Genomic DNA, 17,853 nt, shown 5'->3' with positions numbered 1-17,853 from the left:
GAAAACCAAACACAGCATGTTTGAACTGAACAACGAGAACACCTGGTCCCAGGGTGGAGAACATCATGCACCCGGGGTCTGTCATGTGATGGGGGAATGGGGAGGGATAGCATTCCCTAATGTGAATGAGTTAATGGGTGCAGCACACCAACATGGCACATGTTTACGTATGTAACAAACCTGCACGTTGTGCACATGTACCCTAGAACTTAAAGTATAATACAAAATAAATAAACAAAATTAAAAATATACATAAACAAACAAATGAGACTGGGCATGGTGGCTCAAACCTGGAAGCCCAGAATTTTGGGAGGCCAATGCAGGCAGATCACTTGAGGTTAGGGGTGTGAGATCAGCTTGGCAAATATGGTGAAGCCCATTCTCAACTAAAAATACAAAAGTTAAGAGGACATGGTCACATATGCCTGTAATCCAAGCTCCTTATAAGGCTGAGGCAGCAGAATCACTTGAAGCTAGGAGGCAGAGTTTGCAGTGAGCAGAGATTGTGCCAGTTCTCTCCAGCCTGAGTGACAGAGCAAGACTCCATCTCAAAACACACACACAAACACACACACACACACACACACAAACACACTCCAAAACTAATGAATAAAAAAAAATCTGTACTAAAAATAATGCTCACAGGCAAACTCATATGTCTAAAAGAAAAAAAGTTCCTTTAAAACAAAACTTTCAGAAGGGGCAAATAAGAAAACAAATTTAACACCTCACATATGAAATACAGTAAACTGAAAAGAACCACAGGGGAAAAAAATTCAAAATTTACAACTAAGTACTCCAAAAGAAGCTGAAAGTCCCTCAAAAACTTTATAGAGTCCATGTCACTGTGTATTGCAAAAATGATCATGAAAATTGCCAGGAGTAGAATAATAAAAACGTATCTTAAAACGTGATAAACACTTCAATTCTCACATAAGAATTGTAATGGAAAATGGAGCAGTCTGGAATTTTTCCATACAATTATGAACAAGTTATATTTCTGCACACAAAAATTCATTTTTTCAATATTCTAGGAAATTAACTTTTATATTAATAGTGATATAACAAAGCAGGTATTTATCAAAATAACTGACACTGGATATACACATGATTACTCAGGTGGGCCCTAATTCCCAGCCAGTTTCCCACTGAAGGTCCCCAGCCAATTTGCAATCTCTTCACATTTCCTGCCCTGGAGCAAGTTCTAAAATACATGTACATGATGAAAATAGAACATTTCCTCACTGGAGCCCAGGGTGGTCCTCCAGATTCCCTGTGCAGTGGTCTGTCTTATCTGGGAAGGCAGGGTAGAGGGAGTGAGGTTGGCAGAGAGGAGAATGCATGTCAGGGTAGCCTGGGGTCATTGAAAGATAACATGACAGGCCTGGCAGAATCATTCTGAAAGGATGTAGAGCTAAACAAGCCTCAAGTGGACATCTGCATGGAGAAGCAGAGGACACTGGTTGAGCTCAAACTGAGCCCCAGGTGGTAGCCCACGTCAGGGCAGGGGAGGGAGCTGGCAAGTGATGATGAGACAGCTATCCCTTAAGCCTTGCTTCTCACCCACTGACCTTAGCCACATATGCATTGCAGGTGGCTTAGGGTTGTCCAATCCTGAAATGTGGGTGTTAGGGTTCACTGATGGGCCCTTCTCTCCCAACTCATGGATGGTCTGGGATTGCTCACTGCAGTCTCTTCCATGACCCTTGGATTATCCATACAGGGCACAGACTCAGGACTCAAATGCCTCTCAGTACATGGCCCTAGGCAGCTTGCCTGGCATCCTGTCTGTTGCCTCTCTAATGCCATCCCTCACTCCATGGGATAGAACTGCAAGGGACTGAGCCATAGGTCGTGACTGATGATCTGGGGAACTGCAGAAGGGGGTCCATGATAGGTCAGATCACAGTTCAAAGCCAATTCCCCAAAGGCCAAGGAATGATCAGTGAGGTCGTTTCCCATGATGCCTCCCCACGGACCCCGCCTCAGCAATCCTGCCAAAACCGTGGCAGTCATGTTCAGCCAACCAGCTAAACAAGCTCAGGTAGGCAATGTTCTGCCTGCTGCTGGAGGCTCGACCTTTATGATCCCAGAACCGCTGGACTGCAGTGGAATGAGACACTCCCTGGTGGGGAGAGGAGCCAGAAAGGTTCATGCCAGACCTAACCTCCCACACACCAGCTCCCCTACCATGCTGGGAGGCACCCCTTACCCAGAATGGCAAAGCAGTACTCCTTAATGATCACTTCAGTGTGGAAGTAAAGGTTGTGACGAAAGGAAATCTTCATCCTGCCACCAGTAACAGGAACGACTGAGTTTCTCTACCCCTCAGACCAAGAAGGAGAAAGAGGGCGGACTCAATGGGACCATTTCATCTGGCTTGGTTGAGGTGGCATGCTAGCTGGAGTGAAGCGTGATTTTCCCCTTTCCAGTTCTCCCACTGAGACACCCCGGGCCCCAGGGGTACCGCAAACTCACTCAGACATGGGACCCATCCCAAAGACCCAGGCTCCCCAGCCTTACCTGCAAATCCATCATATAATAAAGCAGGACTTCATCATGGTCTGGGCTGACATCTAAGTGTGCCAAACAATCTACCTCTGGTCAAGAAGCCTCCAGATGACATGGGCAAGCCTCATGACACCCTGCAACTTTGAAAGAGCACAGAGAATGCATAGCAGGGTTATCTCCCAGATGTTTGGCCTGTCACCCTTCATTGTTGGTCCTCAGTCTCTGTCTGGTGAGGAGGCAACATTACAACTGTGGTGGTTTTTCTGTTGGGTGGACCCCTGCCAAGATAGCCTGAGCTCACCAGGGGTAGGAGGCAGAAAAAGTGGGCAGATGGTTGCTGCCGAGGGGCAGGGGCAGGGCGGTGTGAGGTGGCTGCTTCCTCAGGGTTCATAAGCCGCAGGAGACTCTTGTGTGTCGGGTGCTGGACACGCAGCCCGCGTGTGCCTGGATGCAGCGCTACCTGGCGCAAGCCCCGAGGGCTTCTCAGAGGAGGCATAGCTCGGGAGGTTGGGACTGCAGGCCAGCCTAGGTTGCTGCTGCCCGGGGAGACGCCCACCGCCCTCGCACTGACTGGCCGCCAGGGGAGAACCGCGGTCTTGGAGGGGCTCCTGGTGCCCTTTGGTCTCCATGTCTTCCCGCGGCTCCCTGCGCCCTTTGCGTGCAGTCCCTTAGGGGGCGCCTGCTAGCCCGGCGCATGCGCCCTGAGGGCCCGCCGTCCCACCGGCTGCGGTGAAGGGCAGCGGCAGGGTTCCTGCGGTGAGGGTCCGGCAGCACAGGCGGTGGTCAGTGGGAGTCCGAAGGGGGGCACCGTCTTCAGGATGGAGTCTCTACAGGAGGGGGAGGCCGGGGCGCAGAGCGAGCAGGTAGCTTTGGGGGAGGAGGCGGTGCTGGGAGCGGATGACATAATGGCGGAGGTGGAGGTGGTGGCCCACCAGGAAGCCGACGAGAAGCGGCAGGAGCAGGTCCAGCGGGCACAGCCTGGCCCTGGGCCCATGAGCCCAGAGTCTGCACTGGAGGAGCTGCTGGCCGTTCAGGTGGAGCTGGAGCCGGTTAATGCCCGAGCCAGGAAGGCCTTTTCTCAGCAGAGGGAAAAGATGGAGCGGAGGCGCAAGCCCCACCTGGACCGCAGAGGCGCCATCATCCAGAGCATGCCTGGCTTCTGGGCCAATGTTGTATCCTTTGCAGTGTTTCTTCTGCTTTTCCAGTTGAGAGGTGCTCTTGGGAAGTGTAAGGAACTTACGGGCGGCTCGGCGTCGATGTGACCATTTGGGGAACACGGGTGAGTGTCCACAGACAAATGTGGCTGAAGAAAGCCAGAGCAGACACGGGTACTATTTTCCTGCGTGCGTGAGAGAAACGCTTCATGGTGCCAAGCAGCAGACGTTTGGGGCATCTTTCTGAAGAGCAGAAGCGAGTTCTCAGCAGAACACGTGTTGCTGTGAATCAAGCTATTGTTAAGGGACTGTGACTGCTCCGCCTTGCCAGTCCGATCTGGGACTGGGCTTCTTCGGGTATGAGCAGATTCTGCCAGGCCTCAGACACCGGCAGTTCTCTGCATATCGCCCCTCCCCGTGTCAGTGCGGTCAGCCTCACAATGATACACCCTCGGTGAACCCCGAGAGGTCTGAATTCAGGGGGAGGGAGAGGAGAAAGGGAGGTCATTCATGGATGCAGATCTGAAAAAATCCCCTAGCCGCCCCTCTGGGTGCTCTTAGGCCTTCCCCGTTGCTTCTAGCTTTTCTTTCCGTTGCATCTCAAGGCTCTTTGACCTCAATCAGATTGCAAACCACCCTCAGATGTCGGCCCTGCTCACTGACCAAGATGAAGACATGCTGAGCTACATGATCAACTTGGAGGTGAGGCCGGGAAGACTAAGGCTGGAGGGTTGAGTGGGGGAGGGCAAGGGACATAATTTATTCCTGCAGGCAACAGTGGGCACCTCAGCCAAAAAGGTGTTTAAGCTTTCTCCACCTTGTCCGGACAGGTGAAAGAAGCGAAGCATCCCGTTCATCTCTGCCAGATCATGTTGTTCTTTCGGAGTAACCCCTACTTCCAGAATAAAGTGATTACCAAGGAATATCTCGTGAACGTCACAGGTGACAGGTGGCTCCCAGGATGGGTAGTGGAAGGAGGAAGGTGGGTGGATCAGTGCCAACGTGTTCCAGCCCCCTTACCAAAACATCCTCTGTCTGTAGAATACAGGGCTTCTCATTCCACTCCAATTCAGTGGTGTCAGGATTATGAAGTTGAGGCCTATCGCCGCAGACACAACAACAGCGGTCTTAACTTCTTCAACTGGTTTTCTGACCACAACTTCGCAGGATCCAATAGGATTGCTGAGGTGGGTCCTTGCTGGGAAACATGAGGAATGACCCCGGTGTGTTCCCAGCTGCTTGGGTCACCAGTCTGAGCTCTCATGAGGCCTTTTCCGGTTGATTCCCCTGACAGATCCTATGTAAGGACCTGTGGCGCAATCCCCTGCAATACTACAGGAGGATGAAGCCACCTGAAGAGGAAACAGAGATTTCAGGTGAGGCGTACAGTTGGAACTGGAGCTGTCTGATACCCGGGATAAGGGTGTTGACACACCTCTCTATTCAGGGAGCCTGGAGGCTCATTTCAGAAATGTAGAACCTGGGGGTCCGTCTTATCCATGTGGAAATTCCTTGAGAGGAAGACACAGCATGACAGAATCCAGGACATTCATGGCATTGGGCTGAAAAAGGCACATGAGACACTGCACTGCAAAGCAGGTTATAACTGTGGAGTCTTAAGCCCGGGGAAGCATAGTGCGTGTCCACACTCACTGAGAAGTAAAGCCGAGTTATTACCTTCAATCTGTGGCACTTGGTTCCATGGCCGTCAACCCGACGGGGAGTCATCTTACCAACCCCTAAAGCTTGGGCTCCCGGAATGTGCCTGGTTGTCCTCCTTGCCACAGACCACAAAGGACTGTTTAGATCGATGGATTTCCTTAAGCTATTACCCCATCGGATTTCCGTGTGCTTTTAGTGTACAACGCGTCTTGTTAGCTGACTCCTGTCACAGAGAATACTGGAAATGGGGCAGGTATTGCAGAGAATAGTTTGTAACACATGCACGGCAGGAGGAAGTTGAAGAGATCACAAAAGGGGAAGGGGTAGTCTTTTCTCAGCAGGCCGTAAAATTAAAACATTTTAAATGGTGGCTCAGAGGAGATGCAATTTGACATGTGTTTGTGTTTCTCTAGGGAACGCGCAGATGTTGGGTTGAATATGATGGAGCATCGGACACAGGTGCTGTGTTCACCTAACACGGCAGAACTCCTGAAAACTTACTACAGTATGCAGGATGTCAGCACTCAGCATGGTCTTGTGCACAGGAACTAAAGGACAAGCAGATCCAGTCACAGCAAATGAAGACAGGAAGCGGGGTGGGGGAATTGAATTGTATGGAATAAAAAATAAACAGTATTAAGGATGTGTGGCTCTGTGTGTGTGTGTGTGTGTGTGTGTCTGTGTGTCTGTGTGTGTGTGTCGGTTGATCCCCTGGATTCCGCTGTCATAATGAATTGATCAATCTATATGTTTGATTCTCTTCATGAAAATGACCAGTCTGTGTGGGAGCTGGGCCTCTGAATTTGTAGAGTGAATTGGTGTGAAATGTTTTGGGATTCTTTCTATAGCACAGAGTTGGGGAGGTACAAGAAACAGAAGACAGTTAAGTTGACAGCTTACTTCATCCTATGGAAGCAGAGATAGTTCAATGACATTGGGTGATGGACACTGAGATATCCAGGGCCCAGTTTGCTGGGGTAAGGTACCTGCAAAATCCTTCATTTTGGGTATCATCAGTCACATTAAGATAGCACAGGATAATGGAAATGTTAACGTTATCTTTCGTGTCGAATTCACAGCTTATTTTTCTTTAAAGGCGAATGCATAATCTTTTTCTGGGACAATCAGCCTCTCAGGACTTCTCACACACCAACGTGAGAAGAAATGAGCACATAAGGTATATGGAAGCCTTATGGGAAAGGTTTCAGAGGCATATGAGAAGACATTCAGGATACGCCCTTTTTTTTTTTTTTTTTTTTTTTTTTTCTGGCGTAGGTGACTAAGGCAAAACACAAACATGCAGAAGTGAGGGGAAAGGTGGTGGATTTGTGGAATATAAGATTGCCTGAGGATCCATGCCTGGACTGTCTTGTCACTTGATGACCCAGAATATGGACGATGTTGTTGATGTTTACATCTTTAGTTTGGTTAAGCTTTTCTCCAAGATGCTTCTTTAGGTGAGGAGGCGAAAATGTACGTAGCTAACACCAATGCGAGTGCATTTTGTGCATTTTTTTCTTTACGATTTTCCTTAAATTTTTATTAAAGCAATGACCTGGTCTATTAAATATAATACTATAATGTACAAATCAAACCTGGACACTTACCATAACTCTGATACGTAAGAAATTCCTCTTGGATGGTCAGAATGATCTCTACCACGTCCCCCAACGTTGCCGTCACGGTCACTACATTTACGACAGGTTTGCTACGGTCAGCAGGAACATCTTCAGAAAACCATTTGACAGAACCGGAAACTATTATAGTACCTATATCCTCCAGAGGAATGTTCATCCCGACTAGAATAACCACAATCATGGTATCCATAACCTCTAGGTGGTGGACCATCATCCCTGGTGTCTCAGGAACTCGTATGAATTCTGCTTCCGTAAGTTAAAGCAACAAATTCTAAATTATCAACTTCTCGTATCCCAAACATAACTAACTTACAACTTAAACACAATAAAGGACCAAACACACGAATAGTTGTTTCTCCAAATACTATATGCAAATGCTCAAAAGGCACATGGAAGAAATCATCATAATTAGTTATTCAGAAAATGCATTTCAAAACCAAAATGAGATAGCACACTTCACACACACTGGAATGGGAATACATTTTAAAAAGCAGGAAATATCAAGTGTTTGAGAGGACGTAGATAATTTGGAACCCTGACACAATGCTAGCTGGAATGGAAAATGATGCAGCTACTATGAAGAAATGTGGTGGTTCCCCAAGAAAATAAACACAATTATCACAGGACCAAGCAATTCCATTCTCACATACTGAGAAATGAATAAGGGTGCCCAGACAAATAGGTATGTAGAAATACAGTGGTGGAAACAACCCAAATAAAATAATGGGTCAGCAGCTTGTGTAAGGAAAGAAGTGCTACAATGTAAACGATCCTTCAGGGCATCGTGCAAAGGAAAGGAGACAGTTATAAAAAGTCCTGTATTGTTTGAGCCCACCAACATGAAATACCCGGAACAGGTACCTTCAGAGGCAGAAAACAGATTGCTGTTTGTTAGGGGCTGAGGGAAGGGAGAAAACGAAAGGAACTGCTTAACGGGTAGTGGGGTTGTAGTTTGGAGTGATGAAAATGTTCTGGAACTAGATGGAGGTGGTTGTTGCACAACACAGGTTGTATTAAGCGCCACTTAACTATTTACCTTAAAATGTTTAATTTTGTTTTGTGAATTTCATCACCACAACAAAAGTCAACAATTTTTCCATTTTTCCTTTGCCTATCCTTTGTTGCGTGTAACCCTCATCTCTTGGTGACACATGGTCGTTCTCTGGGAGGAGCCTGGCTCTCTGCGTGAAGGACCTCCGTAATTCTCTCATCCACATGACATGGGACATTGAATGTTAAAATGATTTCATATTATGTAAAGAACACAGATTCTGAAACACAATATTTTTCTTGTCTAAAACCACTTTTTACAATGATTTCTTGTATGACTCTGTCCTTCTTTCCCTAAATTCCTAGACTTCCGTGACAACTAAAACATTTCTCCCGGCTTTGGATAATCCCATGGCTCCACAAGGCCTGTTCTACCAACGAGCTGAAGGCAGACATTAATTCTTAAGTCAAAGTTCATTTTTAATTGTTAGTAACCAGTTAGTTATTATTTTTCTCAGATTACTATACATAAGATTTTTTCCATACCTACAAGACCAAGCAACTTTCAGTTTCTACTAAAACTTAAAATATAAAAGTATAACTGTGAACAAAAAATGGACTTTCTGCTATGTACCAGGAAGTGTGCTAGACGTAAGAGAAATAAAAGCAACAAGGAAAACTTAAATATGTACTTAAGTCAATTTAACGATCAACACATTAATACATGGTGCAGTGAGGACAAAATACCCACAATTTACAGTGAAGAAAAACATGTAAAATGTAAGCTGTTTTTGAAGCATAAATGGCTATTTGTGAGACACACGCTGGGAAGATTAACTCTCAAGAAGTCCAGCAAAGCACGTTGGTGATAGCATAAAGAGTAACGGGAACTAACAGGAGATTGGGGTGATGCAGTAAAACAGAACAACTTGAAAGTGTCCAGAATGCAATGATTTTCATGGTAATATAAAGGAATTCCGTACGTAATAGAAGGACACAACTCTTTAAAGCTGCGATAAACACACAATCCCCAGAATTTAAGATTCAATGAGACAGAGACCATTGGTTGGATCAAAATAAGTCCTCAAACACACTGGGAAAAAGGAGTCATTAGGTATTCATGTTACAACAAATCACTGCGTTAACAGGATAACAATATTTGTAGGAGAGAAAGAGCAAGGATGGGGCAAAAATGCCAGTTAGTCATTCTGTTACCCAATTTCAATCTTCTCATGTTCGTTTCTACTTTCAAGTACTTAACACTTCCTTAAATGTAAAAATCTGGTTGAAATATACTTTCTCAAGAATGTATTTTCAGAAAATGTGAAAGAATCTTTTCTTCTTGTGAGTCTGTCTTGGTGTCTCTCTGTAGACATTTTCCACCTTGTAAGTTTGTCTAGCTGTCTATCCATAGCTTGTCTATGCTATAGATGTATTTCCATGAATTGGAACTAAATCCATTAATAGCTTTTAGGAAATACTGACTGATTTCTCTCCTTTCTGTGAGAGTTCCTTCTAAGTTTGAATGCTGCTTGAAAGCTTTGAAGATCTATTTACACTTGTATTGGAATACTAACATACAAACAGGACTGCCATACGTTCATTTACGTAACGTTTATTCCAATATCCTTCCAACTACACTTGCACTTCCTCAGGCAAAAAGAAGAGGATATCTAAAGCATTTCAGATCACATGACATTACGCCACCTTCAAAAGTTTAGTAATACCAAAAAGATCCTGAAATGCTGTTAAGTGAAAAGCAGTTTGGAGATTAAGAATAAGGGACGGTTACATCTCCATTCATATCCTCGACAGCATTTTTAGCATCTGCAGCGTTCTCAAAATACATGCAAAGCATTTGAGCTTGCTGATTTCCCCTTCATTTCACAGAAGAACTAAATTATGTGAAAATATCTTACATTTATATAATGGACTCAACGGAGTACTAAGAAACCAAAAACGAAATTGCATTTCACATCATTACTGTGATTCTTACTACTATGTCATCTCAATCGTCAGCCTATTTTATTCCAATTTGTTCTCCACCTCCACAACACACTTACTTTTGCTCATTTTCCTTTCTCAGCAACAGGTGACCTTTACCACAGACCCTTCACCTGCTGCCATGAGAATTTTCCCAATATGAAATATAAACTTGAAAATTACAGTTTAATAACAAATAACTATTTCAACTTATGTCTCCAGTAAACATATTAACTATACATTTACTTTGGAAAAGTAGAGATAAATAGCACCGACATATTAATGTGTATGTATATGCATATATACACACGTATACATACATACACACATATATACACACACATACATACATACATACAACACACATACACATACACACACACACACACACACATAAACAAACATATGTATAACAGTTGCCTGCCAATATGGGAACATATTTCCCAAATATTGCTTTAGGCGTCTTTTCATTGGTTTCTAAATGGAGGCCACCAATGTTAAGCTTGGCAGGCCGATCTGCTTCCGTCAGTTTGCTGTAAATGGTTAAAAAAAAAAAAAAAAAAAAAAAAGTCTATATTTAGGTAATCATAAATAAGCCAAAAAGATAAAATTTTGTTACACACTCTGTTGAAAACTCAAGTGAGATTCCCTTACAGAGGCTGACAGCTTTCTAGTAATTCTTCTTTTTTTTTTTTCATGAAATGACCGTGACTTTTACAATGCAAAACTGGAGATGTTTACTGAGCACATGCATTAAGGGATCAAACACGAATTCCATTATTCAAATTCTGTGAAAAGTTTTCCAGGATTAAAAATAACACCTCAGAATAAATTAACCCACCACACACTCTGTAGGATAATGTAGCCCAGCTCTGTCTTACAATTTATAGCCCTTTTCATCTTTGTATTCACATCATTCATTTATTTGTTTCAGTGTCCCAAGTTATATGAAAGAATGTGTCATCTAAAAAAATAACATTCTTTGTTCAAAGTGACCTGCCACATTACTTGTTATGAATTGTTTCTTGCTTGTTCTGCTAACACTTACATAAAACGTCCAAGCTACTTGGGAGGCTCAGGCAAGAAAATCACTTGTATCTGGCGGGGGGTAGAGATTGTACTGACTGAGATTGCACTACTGTACTCCAGCCAGGATGATAAAAACTCCATCACCATCATCGTCATCCTCGTCGTCATCCAATAAAATATAAAATAAAATAAATCCTTATGGAGCAAATTAACCCGTCACATTTCTACCCTACAGTGCATTGTACTGGTGTTCTCTATTATGCCCTGAACACATAAATCATTCTCTTGTAAAGTCACATTCGCACTTACGTTTACCGAGGCATTGTTCACAATAGCAAAGACATGGAACCAACTCACATGCCTACCAGTGATACCCTGGAAAAAGACAATGAGGCACATACACACCATGGAATAGTAAGCATAACCATACAAACGATGTGTTTCTGTCCTTTGCAGGGACATGGGTGATGCTGGAAAGCATCATTCTCAGCAAAATAACACCAGAACAAAAAGGAAAACACTGCATGTTCTCGCTCTTAAGTTGGGTGTGAACAATGAAAACACATGGATACAGGCAGGGCAACATCACACACTGGGGCCTGTCGGTTGGTGGAGGGCTAGTGGAGGGATAGCATTAGGAGAAATACCTAATGTATGTGACGGTTGATGGGTGCAGCAAACCACCATAGCACGTGTATACCTAGGTAACAGAACTGCACATTCTGCACGTGTACCCCAGAGCTTAAAGTATTTTTAAAAAAGAAATACATATAGACATATACTCTACGTGTATTAAAATATAAACAATGCATAAATTTCATCTCTATGCAAATACATATATAAATACAGATACATGTATTGTATATGTTTACGAATACTTATATTTTTAAATCCATCATATAGATTACATGGTTTATACATACATTAAATTATAAGATATGAACTTCAAAGTGTAAGTTATACTTTTCTATGACATGTAAATTCCATATTACTTGATGGACAGTAAAACATTTTACATGGCATATATTTCATGAGTTCCATGTAACACTGAGGCATAAATAATGGGAACTCTGGTGAAAAGAGTGAAATCAAATAGTAGAGGGAATTTAGAGGAAAGCTCTAAACAAAAACAGCCTACATACTCAGGATCGTTACCTGAATATTCCTTATGCCCTCAACCAAGTAACTTTAGGCAAGCACAACTTATACAGTCACATGAAAGGAGTGAGTGTATCGTCTCCTCTGCCATTCCGTTTGTTGAAGCGTCATCATTTGTTTGGTCTCTCTGCTTGATTCTGATACTCACTTACTCACTTGCAGCTTACAGTTTGTTCTCCCAGTAGCCAGAATTACACTCAGAGTAAAACCGAAAGGATAGGTCTTTGATCTCACTCAAGCATTTTCCTTCATTCTTGTCTTGCCACATGATGGGAGTATGACTCCTTGCTTCGTTCTAGTCTCAGAATTATTTCAATGGTTATTATCTCGGCCTAGAATTATCTTCCCCCATCTATGTTCCTAGATTACTTCCCTAATAATAATTACTGCCGCCCTGAGACTTTGGTAGCCTAGTGACTCTAACTAGTGATACTACAGTCTTGGCAGGCTATGATAAAACACCAGAGGAAAAGAAAAACAAAAATTTTGGCTTCAGCCTTCTCAAATATCTCTGAATATACTTTCAGCCTTCTCAAATATCTCTGAATATACCTCCAATAAATACAGTTTTTCTACATAACAACCGCTTTCTACTTAATTCCTGAAGTAATTCTTGGTGTTGGATTCATTTCATTCTTCACATTGATTCAAAGCGTATATGTAACGTGAAGGCGAATTCAGAATTTCATGTGTCAGCAAATAAAATGTTCAAAATGATGCAAAATACAAATGTGAAATTGTATTTGTGAACTTCACTGTTCTTTCAAATTATATTTAAATACCTACCCACTCAGACAATTTTTTTTTTAACTATCTGCATGTTCTCCTCAGGTGGGAAAAAAGGTATCAGAGTTCTTGAATAATTTATGAAAGACAAAATGACAATACTATACAAGGTTTAACCTATTCACAATACTGTATTCAGCAAACGGGAACATTAATTTTAAAATGAGTAAGTAAACAAAATATGTGATTTTAGTAATTCTAAAATATGTTTACAGGAAGAACATAGAAGAGGCCTTAACATACATAAACGAACAATTGAGGCTGGGCACGATGGCTCGCCCCTGGAAGCCCAGCATTTTGGGAGGCCAATGCGTTTGGATCGCTTGAGGTCAGGAGTGCAAGGCCAGCCTGAAAAACAGGGTGAAACCCAGTCTTGACTAAAAATACAAAAATTAGCTGGACATTGTGGCGTGTGCCTACAATACCAGCTCCTCGGAAGGCTGAGGCAAGGGAATCGCTTAAAGCTGGGAGGCAGCGGTTGCAGCGGGCCAAGATCGTGCCACTTCACTCCGGCCTGGGTGAGAGAAGGAGACTCCATCTCAAAAGGAACACACACACACACACACACACACACACACACGCACACACACATCCCAAAAACTAATGAAGCAAATAAAGTGTGTTTGAGAAAAAATGCTCACAGGAAACTCACATATCCAACAGAAAAAAAAAAAAAAATCCTTTAAAACAAAAGTTCCAGGAGGGGCACATAAGAAAAAAAATTTAACACTTTGCATATACAGTGCAAATAGTAACCTGAAAAGAACCACGGGGGAAGAAACTCAAAATTTACAACTAAGTGCTCTAAAAGAAGTTGAAAGTCCCTCTCCACGTCCATGTATTGCAAACTTGATCCTAAAAACTGACAGGAGCAGAACAATAAAAATATATCGGAAAAGTGGTAAAACACTTCGGGTCTCATATAAGAATTGTAATGGAAAATGCATCAGTCTGCAGTTTTTCCATACATTTATGAACAAATTACATGTTTTCATACATAAATTTGCTTTTCAGTATTCCAGGAAATTAAGTTTTATATTAATAGTAAGCAATGTTAACTAAGCAGGTGTTTACGAAGGTAACTGACACTGGGTGTCCACAACATCATTCAGGTGGGCCTTAATTCCCAGCCAGTTTCCCTCCCTGGTCACATATTGAGGTTTCCCAGCCATTCTGCAATCTCTAATTGCAAAATGAAAGGAGGCAGTTACAAAACGTCCTGCAGTGCTTCAGCCCATTAACAGGAAATACCCAGGACGGGTAAGTTGGGAGGCAGAAACCAGATTGCTGTTTGCTAGGTGCTGAGAGAAGGGAGAAAATGAAAGGAACTGCTTGACTGGTAGTGCAGTTGTAGTTTGGAGTGATGAAAATGTTCTGGAAGTAGATGGAGAGAGTTGTTGCACAGCACAGATTGTGTTACATGCCAGGTAACGATTTCCATTAAAATGTTTAATTTTGTTACGTGAAATTCATCACCACAACAAAAGTCAACTATTTTTCCATTTTTCCTCTACCTATCCTTCGTTGCGTAACCCTCATCTCTTGGTGACACACGGTCATTTCTCTGGGAAGAGCCTGGCTCTCTGCGTGAAGGACCTCCTTCCTTTTAATTTTCTCATCCAGGTGACATGGGACATGTAACGTTAAAATGATTTAATATTGTGTAAAGATCTCAAAATCTGAAACACAATTTTTTCTTGTCTAAAACAACTTTTCAAAATTATTTCTGGTATGATTCTGTCCTTCTTTCCCTTAATTGCTAGACATTCATGACAACTTAAATATTTCTTCCGGCTTTGGATAATCCCATGGCTCCACAAGGCCAGTTCTACTAATGAAGCTGAAGGCAGACATTAATTCGTAAGAAAAAGTTCATTTTTAATTGTCATTTATTAGTTACTGAAGGTTTTTCTTTTCATATGAATTACTGATGACTACTAATGATGTAGAGAAAACAGGTAAAACCATGAAAGTCTTCGCTGAATATAAAGTTTACATACGTCGTCCTTTCTCAGCTGAAGAAGGTAAATTTTCCCATGTTCTTCAATCCGTCTCACACACACAAAGATTGCTGCCTTTGAATGACTGCACGCTAAAATTTTACATAAAAGCGCTCCCTCATCTCTAAGCGATTGGCTCTAGCTTAAACGTTGGCAAATTGACATGCACTAGTGCAGCTCTTCTCATGGTGACCAATATTTATTTTTACTGCAATTAGCAATACACTTAAAGGGGTCATTACAATGATGTACCTGTTTCAAAAATAGAAAACCTCCTCCTTTAACATACTCTTCACATGCTAATTCCTAGAGGTCAGTCTCTCACCTATGATGTGATCGCTGGCTAGTCTTCTAATGGAAATGTGCTAGCTTGTGTATTCTGAAATCAATAAATATTTAACTTCATCGATACTCTACACGTGAAATGTAAAATCGAAAATGCCAGGCTTCAGTTTCCTCCATATGATGATGGAGTCCTTGGTGAGAATTTTAATTTGTTCTGTTTAAATTTCTTTGCTTAGAACTGTTACTTTATTGTCTTACATTCTTCTGTTGAGGCGGCAATCTTACCCTTCGCAGTCTCAGCAATGTGACTTCTTTTTCAATTCTGCGTTTCACCTCGTGCTGCTTAGAACTAAATTCCCTCCTCAAATAATTTCAAATTCTACACTAAGGATGTAGTGTTAAGATTTCAACATCCCTGTACAATCTGAATGATTGCACACATCCCATATATTTACACCCCCCACATATTTCTATACACCATATCTTACTTTACACCCCCCATATATTTCACAACTCTGCACTTTTGTGGGATGCACTTAACTTAAAAATGCTGGCCTCCTTCAAGTCTACCTTTCAAGCGTTAATTTCATTAATCAATATTATTTAACATCAGGGATTGCTTATTTGCAACATGCTCTTTTACTTCTTAGTATCCTCGCATAACCAATGAGAATGCCTTGCACGCAAGTATTACTGAGGTCTCAGAAACTGGATGGCCAGGCACAGTGGCTCACACTGTGAGTCAGTGTGGAAGACTGAGGCAGGTGGACTGCGTGAGCCCAGGGCTTTAATGGCGGCTATGGCAATGTAATGAGATCCTGTCTCTACAAAAATAAGAAACAAGAAAAACAGATTTAGCTATGTGTGGTGGTGCATGCCTGCAGTCACAGCAACGCAGCAAGAGCTTGAACCCAGGAATTTGAGAGCGTAGGGAGCTATCATTGCACCAGCGCACTCTGGGCTGGTGAGAGCAAGACTCCAACCCACAAAGAAACGGAACAAACAATTTTTAGATTGGTATGCCGGGGGAACACTACCAAGGGACCAAGGAGATGGAAGAATTCCTTAAATTAAGAAGCCTTCTATCAAACAATACCGCTGGGAATTTTAGGAGAAATTAAGAGGAATTCTCCAGCAAACACGAGATTAAAACTCATGTTTTCTCACAATGTGAACCCCGGCACTTCGGGAGACAGAGGTGGGTGGATCATGTCGTCAAGAGATCAAGACCATCCTTGGCAACATGGTGAAACCGCATCTCTACCAAAAATACACAAATTAACTGGGCCGGGTGGCATGCGACTGTAGTCCCAGCTACTCGGGAGATCGAGGCAGGAGAATCGCTGGAACCTGGGAGGCAGAGGTTGCAGTGAGCTGAGATGACCCCACTGCACTCCAGTCTAGCGACAGAAGAAACCCTGAAACATAACACAAGAATCATTTTATTGGTGTGAGAGAGAGATGTGGGATAAATGCAGAGTGAAGAGAGAGCAGAATTTGATCAGTTAAATAGGTAAATACAATCTAGATAAGGACAAAAATATGTTAGGAGAAAAATGATAAATTACTGTTCCTATAATTCTGCTATGAGGAAAGCTGTATCGAAACATATGATTAGGGTCCACGAAATTCCATTCAAAGAAACTTAAATATTTACAAATCAAAAAATGACACTTCAGAAAAGTATGTTATCTTTAAAATTTGTATCATAACATACAATTCTTACAAATCCATTATGAAATATTAATTTTAAGAGTAGGCTATGTTCAATTTTAATAATCTTTAAGAATGGCCCATTTAACAACATGAAAATTTTCATATAGCTACAAAAAAGGTAGATATATTCTAATGCCTTGGTGTTGTCACAGGTAAGGAAATGCATATTCTCATATATGGCAGAGTAGTATTAATCTGCCCACTCCAGATCAATAGAGAAAAAAGTTACCACGTAATTATGTGCCTTAGAATGGAGCTACTCAGGAGGCTGAGGGAGGAGAATGGCATGAACCCGGGAGGCGGACATTGCAGTGAGCCGAGATGGCGCCACTGCACTCCAGTCTGGGTTACAGAGCGGGACTCCGTCTCAAAAAAGAAAGAAGAAGAGTGGAGCAGACAATGCAACTTCAACTTTAGAAAACATAGCTGATCAGTTCCACATGTGGTTGTTAAAACTCAAATGTTAGATTTTTGAAGGTGGGTTGCTAGAAAATACAATTGAGATACAGATCCAGGACTCAAAGGCCTCGAAATTCCCAGCCCTAGGCTGCTTGCCTGGCCTCCTCTCTGTTCCCTCTCTAATGCCGTCCCTCCCTCCCTGGAGTAGAACTGCAATGGATTGAGCCATAGGCCCTGGCTGATGATCTGGGGGACTGCAGAAGGGGGTCCACCGTAGGTCAGGTCACAGTTCAGAGCCCATTCCCCAGAGGCCAAGGAATGACCAGTGAGGTCCTTTCCCACGATGCACCTGCCACGGAACCCTCCTCAGCAATCTTGCCAAAACCCAGGCAGTCATTTTTTAGCCCAGCAGCTGAACGAGCTCAGGTAGGCAATGTTCTGCCTGCAGCTGGAGGCTCTATCTTTATGATCCCGGAACCACCGGACTGAAGTGCAATGAGACACCCCGTTCCCTGGGGGGAGAGGAGCCAGGAAGTTTCATGC

The 17,853-nt window shown here is 42.8% G+C and overlaps 1 protein-coding gene across 1 annotated transcript; it reads left to right on the top strand.

Moving 5' to 3' along the window:
• The first annotated feature begins 3,205 nt into the window (after nucleotides 1–3,205).
• On the top strand, nucleotides 3,206–5,963 carry LOC141409530 (testis-specific Y-encoded protein 2-like). Its single transcript, XM_074030527.1, is given in 7 exon segments — nucleotides 3,206–3,238; nucleotides 3,240–3,683; nucleotides 4,290–4,367; nucleotides 4,496–4,607; nucleotides 4,707–4,852; nucleotides 4,960–5,041; nucleotides 5,741–5,963. Coding segments are annotated over 7 exon segments (918 nt in total). The 3' UTR covers nucleotides 5,764–5,963.
• The last annotated feature ends 11,890 nt before the right edge of the window (nucleotides 5,964–17,853 follow it).

Source organism: Macaca fascicularis, chromosome Y (assembly GCF_037993035.2).
Source record: "Macaca fascicularis isolate 582-1 chromosome Y, T2T-MFA8v1.1".
Classification (NCBI taxonomy): Eukaryota; Metazoa; Chordata; class Mammalia; order Primates; family Cercopithecidae; genus Macaca; species Macaca fascicularis.
This window is presented reverse-complemented; position numbering and strand designations above follow the sequence as displayed.